Raw genomic sequence first — 10634 nt, forward strand, 5'->3', positions numbered from 1 at the left:
GCAATTTTCATGTTCCACATACCAAAGGCAAAAAATGTTAAATTAATTATATTTTCCATAGTTTTGTGAGTGAATCATTCAGTAAGGTAAAACTATATTGATGAAGGACATCAACAGAATTTATCAGGAGTGCCCAGGTGGCTGTTAACCTCTGTGTCAGACCAACCTGCACTTGGCTGTGTTACATTGCAGGGATGATTTGTTGGTGGTTTTTACTTCTTTTGCTTTTAAAGGAAACTTCAGTGTGTGATAATTAGTGACTGTAGCCTTTTGAGACAGGAATTGAATAATTACTGTAAGAACAGTTTTTATTTTAGGGGGAATGTGTGAAATTAACATAATATTTTAATAATATGTGTTAAAGGCACAGTGTAGCACCAACTTTTGCTTTTCTGTGTCATCATTAAATATTTTAGTGCACTCATCAGCAAGCTGAAATACTTATTTGGAAACACCAAGTGCTGTGTAAAGCACTAACTTAGGAATAGGCTCCACCTTTGATTAATTTCTGAAAAGCCATGTAGGTATCTGAGGGTTTAATTCAATCCAACGATTGAAGTTTTTTTGTTCAAGTAAAAATCTTTGATAAAATCAGTTACAGATGAGGTCTTTTTATCTGCCAGCTCTTCTGCAGCCAGTGATAGTTCAGTGAATTGCCACCCTGCTCTTGCAGGTGACCATACACTGAGTGTCCATCTCTGGAGGGCACCAGGACTGCAGTGTCATGTGGTGGCTTTGGGGTGGGTGCTGACCTTGCCGCGTTTTTTTTTTTTTTTGCAGACATCCTTATATTTATGTAGGATCAGGCTGGTGGCTGTGTTTTGTCATGTGCTGAGTCTTCACCCCAAAGTTATCCTCCCCTAATTCAGTTCTTTCCAGTAACTCACAGCAAGAGAAAGGCTCTTCCAGGTGGCAGCACCTGAGCTGCTCCAAAGTGCTCAATATCGGTGAGGAGGGATTTAAGCAACGACACTGGTGCCATGAGGAATTCATCTGATGACCTCTAAGGACTCAGCAGGACTGAGCCTGGTAATGAAGGAATTCAGCTGAATGGAGGGTGATCAGGGGGTTGCCCTTGCTTTAGGGGTCCCAATGGAAACCCAAAGCCTTAGCCTTGGTAGCTGGAAATGTTCCCTGGCCTTCCTAAAATCCATATATCTCTGCATTTTTTAAAAATGTTGTTCCAAAGAAAATCACGAAAAGGCTTTTTGGTTTTACGACTTTTCTTGGTCAACATGAAGTAGAGTTTTTAAAATTTAATTTTGGGGGTTTTTTTTGCAATCCAAGTAACATATAAACTTCACAGAATATTGAAATTTTCCCAGAAGATCATCTTGGTTGGTCTTGGACCTGTGTGTAAATAAACATATACTTTTCAATTGTTTTATAAAAACTTTTATTACAGATACCAACCTGATTGGGTGTATTTTAATCTGTCTGGTATTTGGGGAGTTTCATAAAATGCATATTTTGAGACCAATAAAGTGGAATGGCTCAATCAGAGCCATTATTGTCTATTGGACAAATATATTTATTCAGCATTTTCCCATCCATACTGTTATGCTCCAGATCCGAATGGCTGCTTTAGAGCCATTCTGCCCTCCTGGGTAATGCATGCGGTACTTGGGATGTTTGCTGTGGATAGGAAATGTATTTATGAAAATTTATACGTTAAAAAAAGGAAATTGCACTAGCCAAGATTTAAATGAAAATAGTTTTCCCTTTGCAAATGCCTGTTATTATGCTCTAATATACTTTCAAATGGCAGTGTTCACCAAGATGCCTGGGACCTGGAGGCTGTGGTCTGAGAGAGACATGAGCTCAGCCCAGCAGTCCCTGCCAGAGAACTGGAGATGCTCAAAAAGCCTCTCTTCAAGCACAGAAAGCACCCGGCCATCGTTGCCTGCTGTTACTTCTGAGGCAGCACGCACTTCATGTGCTTAGAGATGATTGTGCCTCAAGTACAACATTTTGTGGGGGGAAAAGGACTCAGAGCAGCTCTGGGGAGCACCTGGGGAGGCGCAGGCTTACTGAAGGTGTGAGGGCAGGCTTTGCTGGGCAGCAGATGTGTGATTACATGGACCATTCCACCAGCAGTGTTGTGGGACCAAGCATCCCGGTGCAGCAGGCAGTGCCCATCCATCCTGAGCCAGTCCTGCTCCAGTGCCCCGGGCTGGCCAGGGCTGCCCTGCCCGTGGGGCACCGCTACAGTGGCCCAGCAAGTCGAGTCCAGACCTTCAGTGTCCAAGATCCCAACTAAAGAGATTTGTTTCCGAGAAATTCAAGCCTTTGAGGCTTTTTCAAATATCTCTTTGCGAGGGAATAATTTGTTTTAAAGAGGTAATTGCTGTTATTTTTGATTTTCACCAAAAGGATTTTCTTAAACCAGGCAAAGAAATCTGAAATGAGTTTGCCGTATTGCATCTCAGTAAGTGCTATAGCCATTGGCCATCTAAGGAAAAACATTCTGTCAGATAATCATGGCCATTTTTGCATTTTAAGGGAACAAATGTCATATCTAAGAAACACATTTTATTCAGAGCTTAATTATAATTTATAGTACATTGCACAGCATTTGTTTTCTGTTCATCATGTTATTGCTCTTCTGTCTTTCCCCTAAATTTATGCATTAAATTGTGTGTGTGTGTGTGTCTGTATGCGTGTATCTGTGTATGTATGTACACATATGCAATATAATACAAAGTGGTGTAGTGGGGACAACAGACGGCTTGTGTGTGATGTATTATTGGCATTTTTCTTTCAAATTACCATTTTCTTGCTGCTTTGGGAGAAAGCCATGATTTTGCTGTGATTAGTACACTTTTAACAATCTGGAATAAATTCCTGATCTTATTCATGTGACTAGCTCAATGCCCATTTTTACATTTTAGAGCAAACCCCTACATATGTGCCTGCAATACCACAAAAATAAGATGTTTCTTTGTGGGAATTTTATAGAATTTGGATGCCGATCAAATATTTTTAGAAGTGGAGAATTAATGCAGCTTGACCATGTAAATGATTTTTTTAATGAAAAAGACTTTAGTATTCATCACTCTTTCTCTCTCTCGTTTGTGTATTCCTTTGTGCTAATCTTAAATAATGGATCCATATCAAAGTTAATAAATTAGTAACTATTAGCAGTGTTTGGATTACAGTGAGTAACCCAGTGCCACTTCATTGACATTGACTTTTTATGTGTTCCAATAATACATTTTGAGTTTTAAAGATTAGACAAAGCAAAATACGGTTTGGCTTGTACTTGAATCTTTAACAACTCTTGGGCAATGGCTTTGTTTCAAACCAAGGCCCTTACTTGAGGTAAACTTTCATTTAAGTGGCCCTAAACCCCAGACTGAGATCCATGTCTTTCTCAAAACCTACAGTTTCTGACTGTTCAGCTGATGCACCATGTTGGGCTGCATCAGTCATGCCATGTTATGAAACCTAACGCGATGTGACTGATGCAGCTTGACATGAAGTGTCACAAAGCAACATATCACATCACAAACTTGAAAGAAAAGAAAACAAACTTTACTTTTTTTTTTCCCTCAAAGCCTAAATTAATGAAGCAGCATATATTTTTAAAAAGGTGGACTAGTTTCAAACACTGAAGGATTTTCCTTAATATGGGTCTGCATAAAACTCTATCCTGACCAGAAGGTACTACTTATCCACGCTCCTTGTGCTCCCTAAAATTCAGTCAAAACTAGAGAAGATGATGAGCTTGGGTCCCCTCAGCACTGCCACCCCTCCTGGGTCTGATCCTGGGAGGTTTAGGTCTCTTTTAGAGGAGAGGCTTCAGCACGTGCTGGAAGTGATCACCCCTCCTGGGGAAATTCATACATGCTAAAAATGTTCTTTGAGTCCAGTCATCATTGTTGTCATTTTAGCTAATTTTGATTATTTTTTTTCTGCTCTTCCATTTCCTTAGACTGTCAGCTTCCATCCAGAGGATTGCAAAGTCTCTCCACATGCTCAGTCATAGCCTTCATAGAACATAGCTCCACAGCAGGATTATTTCAGCTGCAAACAATACATTGTCCTCTATCCTGATTTTTGATCAGAGAAAGATGCACACCATAGTTTGCCCCCCTAGTCCACCCACTTTCATTCTGATTCTTTTTACTACAATTGCAATGCATATCACATCATCTCCTGAGCTATCAGGAAGATTCCTTTCTTCTTTTTTTTTTCTTTTCTTTTTCTTTAATTTTTTTTTTTCTGGGGGGCTTTCATATAATTTTATTGGGAGATATATAGTGGGTAAAATGCATAGGAACTATAGCTTGCTAAGAAAGGACCTACCAACCACTGCTAGATAAAGCATTATAAATTTATTGCCAACTTATCTGGGAAGGGTTATTTTAAGAGCCTGCTGCCCACAACAAGTTTTCCAGCTAAAATTAATGAATGGGGATACCTAAAAGAAATGGGAATTTTCCTTCACCCCTTAGTTACAAGCAAATTGCAGATATTGCTATCTTTGCAAGCAAGAATAATCTCTACTTTTTGTACTACTTCTGCTGTAAACAATGTACCGCTTGCTTTCCTATGACCCTCACTCTGTATACATATTTATATATTATTCATATCGGATTAAAAATGAATGTGCTCTTTACCACAGTTGTACTGCATAGTGACAATACAAATTAACTTATTGTGTACTTACTTTTCACAAGGCAGTGATGTGAAATTTTGATGGCCTGAAAAAGTAAGTCATGGGAGAAGCAATGCAGAACTGAATCCTTGTAGGTGCACTTTATATTGTCTGATTTATTAAAGTGCCTTGAATTAATAAATGACATTCTCTGCATGGAACTTTGAACACGGGTTTGAACTTGGTTCAGTGGTGGGCAAAAAGAGTTTGCTTTTAGTCTGGTGCATGTGAGGTGGTTAGCTCCAGCCAGGCTTTCTGCATTCCTTGTTAGAATTTGTTCTTTGCAGGAAAGAATTAGGATGGCTGTTTATTAAGAGCTGCTTGTGGCTAAAGCATTAGGAGCTGGTTGGTGAGATCATAGCATCATGGAGTGGCTTGGGTGGGAAGGGACACTAAAAATCATCTCATTCCAACCCTGCTGCTGTGGGCAGGGACACCTTCCACTATTCCAGGTTACTCCAGGCCTGGAACACTTGGAGGGATGGTGCAGTCACAGCTTCTCTGGGTAACCTGTTCTAGGGCTACTCTCACAGGGAAGAATTTTTTCCTAATATCCAACCTAAACCCTCTGTCTGTCAGTTTGGAGCCATTCCCCTGTTCCTGTCACTCTAGGCCCTTGTAAATAGTCCCTGTCCATCTTTCTTGTCAGCGCATTAAGGTACTGAAAGGCCACAATTGGGTGACCCCTGAGCCCCCTCTTCTCCAGGCTGAACCATCTCACTTCTTGCATGCTTTCCTTACAGGAAAGGTTCTCCATCCCTCAGATCCTCTTGGTGCCTCCTCAGGACTCTCTCCAACAGCTCCACATCCCTCCTGTGCTGGAGGCTTAACATACATAAACATACATGTTGGAGGCTTTGGAGGGCAGTCACATTTCTGGCACTTTCAGCCCATGTAAACAAAGAGTGAAGGGGAGCTTTCCATCCTTGAGGAAGGAAACAAGGCTGCATTCCTGGGGCAAGGGCTCAGGACACCGAGTGTCCTTCCCCTGGGTAGCCAGCAGCATGGTTTGGGGCACTCAGCCTTCAGGTGGTGGTGCTGTTATTACAGTAAAAATGGCAAGTTGTTTGAGCAGCCCAGGGCACTAATGCTGGTTCAAGTGAATTCACTGTGCTACAGAGATGCTCATGATCCTGTGCCAGCAGCTGCCCATGCTCCCATCTCTGCTGGGAGGACCATGGCAGCATTTCCACTCCAGTACAGGTAGCATCAGACCAGTTCTCAACAGGTGTCTGCTTAGCTTGTAAATTCCCACCTAAAAGCAAGGGGAGAGGGTCCAGCCCCTTCCCCATTGCAGGAAGCATAATTCTCCTCCTCTGCTGCCCCAGCATCTCTTTTTTATGCCTGCTAAGTAGTACCACAGCAGCAAGGGAAAATGTGCTCTTCAAATGTGGAGATAGGGTATTGTTTTTCACTTATCCTGGCTTTATGTAGATGGTCTGGCACATTTATTTATTCATTTATTTGAGCAAATTAAAGCAAGCTAAGCGCATTTGACCTCAGATGGTCCTGGTTTAAGTTAATTTGAGAGACAAAGCTCATAAAGTTCCAGTAAAACACATCAACAACTTCCCAGCATAGGTTGAAATGTGATTGTTGAAACATAACCTCCAAAACCAGATACAGCATGGAGATTTGAAGTCACAATAATCTGAAAAATATAGGAGAGCATATTGATAAGCCCTACTGAGAAATGATATCTTTCATTCATGCCTTTGTTACATGGTCGATTGCTGTTTTATCCATAAGAAGTGCATCTATCAGATTTTGTGCATTAACATTCCTTTTCTAATCTGGCTTGGACATTTTATTTTAAAGCTGATGATAACCTTGGGCCCTGGTCCAGCAAACACTTACATGCTTGCGTATCTTTACTCACAGGAGTAATCTCAATGGAGTAAATGTTTGCCGGTTTGAGGCCTTGGCTATCTCAATCCATTATTTCTTTCCATTAAAAAGTAATCTGTGCGATTGAAATAAAACATACAATTCTTTACCCAGAAACCCACCCAAAGACAAAGTGTGTTTATTAGACTAAGGGTCTGCACATTGTCATCCTTGAATTGCACTTCAATAAAAAAGATAATTAACAAATGTAAAAGAAGACAGTTTCGTACACGCTGTATTTACAAGAGCTTGGTTTGGATCCTGGGCTGAAGGATTTACAGCTGGGGCTGAGGAGGGAGATGGATTAGATGCACTGCTCTGGAAATCCTAAGCAAAGAATTTTTTGAAATGCAGTTTATTGAGGAAGGGCGATGGCCCCTCCCAGCAGAAGAGGGCTCCGGAGTGTTCCGTTTGTCCGGGCTGTGCAATGTCCGTGGGCGAAAGCAAAAACTAACCAGGCTGTCGTCTGTCACACAGGTCACCGGCCTTTCCAGTGCAGATACTGCCCCTACAGTGCCTCTCAGAAGGGAAACCTGAAGACCCACGTGCTCTGTGTGCATCGCATGCCTTTCGACAACAGCCAGTACCCCGACCGCAGGTTCAAGCGCTCCAGAGTGGACTCGGAGGCTGCCGGGAGCCTGGAGGAGCCGGCGGCTGCCAAGGCAGGGAGCTCGGCAGAGCTGCCCGAGGAGGGCACCAAGGCCCAGGAGTGATGCCCAGCGGGGCCAGCCCTGCTCTGCTGTAGCCTTTACCCTGGCTTTGGACACGTGGTTGGTGAGGGCTGGCACAATAAACCCCTTCTGAGGAAAGGGATGGCATGCCAGTTCCCAGAAGGGTCCAGAATGCTGAAAACATTCAAATATATGTGTATGTACATGTACCCACACATGTACATATATATATGTGTATTTACAGACACAGAGATATCCAGTCATACCCACATTGAATATATATCTACATACACACACACACACACAAAATACACACATTCCATACATGTGTGTGTGTGTAAATATATATATTACACATGCAAAGTAAATTTCCAGCCCTTGAAAATGGCTGCTAAACAGTTACCTGGCAACTAGTACTTCCAAACAATGTAGGTGCGATAATAAAGTGATTTAAAAATGTTAGGAGGTCGTTAGTTATTTAAAAAAGCAGGGCAATTTCAAACTTAAAAGTGGTCTTTGTCCAAAAATAATGCTCTTAACAGAAAAATGATACCCTCTAAACGATTTAGTGTTGCCTTGAAGATTGAGGGGCTGTGTTTTCATTGTTGAAAACACCTTTATAATATGACACCAGCTGCTGTCATTTGCCTAGCATAGTAATGAGATGTCTTGGTAGACTGCCATGGTGCCAGTCTGACTGGAGCTGTCATTGCAGAGAAAATCAATTCAAGTGGTGTTGCAACTGCAGTGTAGGAGAAACCTTAGACGGCCCATAAGCTGGGGTCAGTACTGACCTATTTTGAAAAGTATTGTGATATTACATTTTCTTTTTTTTTTTTTTAATATACAGCCAAATGAATCAATGGTTAGAAAAAAAAATCTGCAGCCCAGTGTGTGATTGCAGATTTGAAATGTAATTCCATTTTTTGTAATCATCTTGCAGTATTGAGGGAAATGCTTTTATTCTTTTTTTTTCTTGTTGAAAAAGTTGCTATAAATGTAGAAGTACAATATACAGAAATATTGTTTAGTGAAACTAGTCAGCCTTATCTATAGAAGGTACTGGTGAGAAACAGAATTTTATTACATAGGAGGTTGAAAATTTTTTTCTTTTGTTCTTTACTTGTCTTATTGGTTTTTTTTCAAACTTCCTTTCGATTCCTATTTTTTTTTCCTTACACTTGAATGAAGGATTCCCTGGTCATGGTTAATTTTCCTGTATTAGTTTTTGTAAGTGTTACAGACACAGTGCAGAAGTTTCTTCTGGAGCAAGCCCTTATGAAGTAGCTTGACCTAAAATATGAATCCAAGCTTTCTGCTCTTTGTCTCTAATGAAAAAGAGTTTTAGATGATATTTCTTTGGTTTTGTAAAACAAATGTGTTCTATATTTTTGCAGACTTTAGCTTTTTTACTGATTGGATGCTCCAAATTTAGTAAGGTCTTTGCCACATAGGAAGCTTTTGAGAGACTATAACAAACCACATAAAAAAGTAAGAGAAATAACTAAAGGTTTATTCTGAAATTCTCTGAATGGCATAAAATTTTATCCTTCTAATGTACTTCCTTTGATAGAAGAAAAATTGGTGCTGTTTATCATGATGGTAGAGAAGTATTAACTTCTTCTAAAGCAAAATCATCCAGACTTAAAAAAAAAAAAGAAAAAAGTAAAAAAAAAAAAGTCAATATTTCTTTGCAGGCTGGGAGCACAGAGTAAAACCCCAGGGCCTTAAAACTTCAGCTCTGCCTAAAGCAGTTTACAAAAAATACTAAACTGCAATCAATGTAAATAAAATTCTTAGCGCTACCCTGAGACTGGAAAAAAAATCTCAGGCTAATAAGGAATACGGTTTGCATATGCTGTCGGAAAGGATGTCATCCAACTGAAGTTTCAGTTTAAATGAGGTCACTGTGTAACTTGGACCCATCTGGCACAGAGCAAGCTGCTTTTCTTGTTTTTCTAGTATAGTTCTCACTGCCTTACTTAAATCGAGTTGATAAACTTAATGCAACTGTTTCTATGATCCTAGATAAAGGATTGAAATGTTATTGAACCTTTCTGACTGTAGTAAGCTTTAGGATTTTAACTGCACTACTGTGTTTGGTGACTGTGTCAGTCGCTTGCTTTGTGTGTTTGCGCCGCCTTCGGTATCTTAGCAAAAAAAAAAAAAAAAAGGAAAAAAAAAGAAAAAAAACAGAGAGAGAAAAAAAACAAAACCACCCCCCACATTCCATTTCTTGCACTTTTTGAGCTCTTTCAGTATTCTTTTGTGTCTTCTGAGCATTTTCAGATACGACAGGCAATAATTCTGTTTGTGACACTGGAAACATCTCCCGCTCCTTGTGATGTGTGTGTTGATTCCATTTGGTCGGGTGCTACTGTCCCTATCCTCCCCTCTGACATAGCCCTTTTTTCCAGAACATTTGTAACTTGTAATACAAACAAGTGACAGCAGCAGTGATGCATTGTCAGTTTCTGAATATCATCATGCTTCTCATATCTAAACATGTCAAGTTTTTTCTCTGTAACTTCTGTAGTCTGTGATACTGGTCATAATACTGTCTACATTCCTACACAAAGAAAAATTTCTATCTTGGAGGAAATCTGAGATCAATAGAGTAGAGGATTTTGTTGCTATGCTTGTAACAATTAGAAAACTTTGTATTTAAAGTTTATTCTTGGTCATTATTTATTATTATAATACATCAGTTGACAGAACTTTATTCTGGTATAGAAGTATTAAAAGTTGTTTTTTCAGCAATGACTGTTTTCTTTCTGCTGTTAGAATAAAAATGTCTTTGAAGCAGTACAGTTTTATCCAGTGTTTTACGCAATAAAACCTCTACCTCTGAAAAAAAATTTTCCTACTTGCTTATGTTTATTAGGAACAGTTAAAACATTATTTTCTTCAGCTTTGTCAGATTTAAAAAGAAAAAAAAAAAGCCAGTAAATTCACAGTTGTTAGGCAGTTACTGGAGTGTATTATGCTGGGTGTGTGTGCTCAGTCCACTTATTAATTTGAACAAATCTATATACAGTATATAAGATATATATTATATATATTGTGCTTAATTAAAAGACTGTGGAAATCTGTTTTAGCATGTAGTAATAATTGTTTTATATACTACTACTTATGTACTATAGAAAAAGTCTTGGGGTCTATCAAGCTTTGATTTGAAAGTGTTTGAAGTGTGTATCATACACTATGATGTATAAAGTCATGTTTTCACATTAAAAAAGATTGTTTGTATAGATCATATATTTGGCTTTAGAAAATTGTGAGGTTTATTGCTATGGTGCATGTTAAGAAAGCTGCTCACACTTCAAAGAATGTACAAGAGCAAGAGTGCTCCCATTCTCCTGGGTGAATCTTTATTCTTCCCCTTTAAGGTTTTGTCTGCACATTTGAAAGCAAAT

General features: G+C 39.5%; 1 protein-coding gene across 8 annotated transcripts in view; it reads left to right on the forward strand.

Annotated features, from left to right (window-relative positions):
* Window positions 1-10163, forward strand: part of ZNF536 (zinc finger protein 536) — a 343245-nt gene extending 333082 nt beyond the window's left edge. For 7 of the 8 annotated variants that reach the window (XM_064722742.1, XM_064722741.1, XM_064722747.1 and 4 more), the window contains exon 9: window positions 7025-10162. In XM_064722742.1, the coding sequence (XP_064578812.1) occupies window positions 7025-7260 (236 nt within the window). In that variant the 3' untranslated portion in view covers window positions 7261-10162. Of the gene's footprint in view, window positions 1-7024 lie in introns of all 8 variants that reach the window. The other variant, XM_064722746.1, reaches the window with a different exon arrangement.
* The last annotated feature ends 471 nt before the right edge of the window (window positions 10164-10634 follow it).

The sequence above is a fragment of the Zonotrichia leucophrys genome, chromosome 11 (genome assembly GCF_028769735.1).
Source record: "Zonotrichia leucophrys gambelii isolate GWCS_2022_RI chromosome 11, RI_Zleu_2.0, whole genome shotgun sequence".
In the NCBI taxonomy this organism is placed as follows: domain Eukaryota; kingdom Metazoa; phylum Chordata; class Aves; order Passeriformes; family Passerellidae; genus Zonotrichia; species Zonotrichia leucophrys.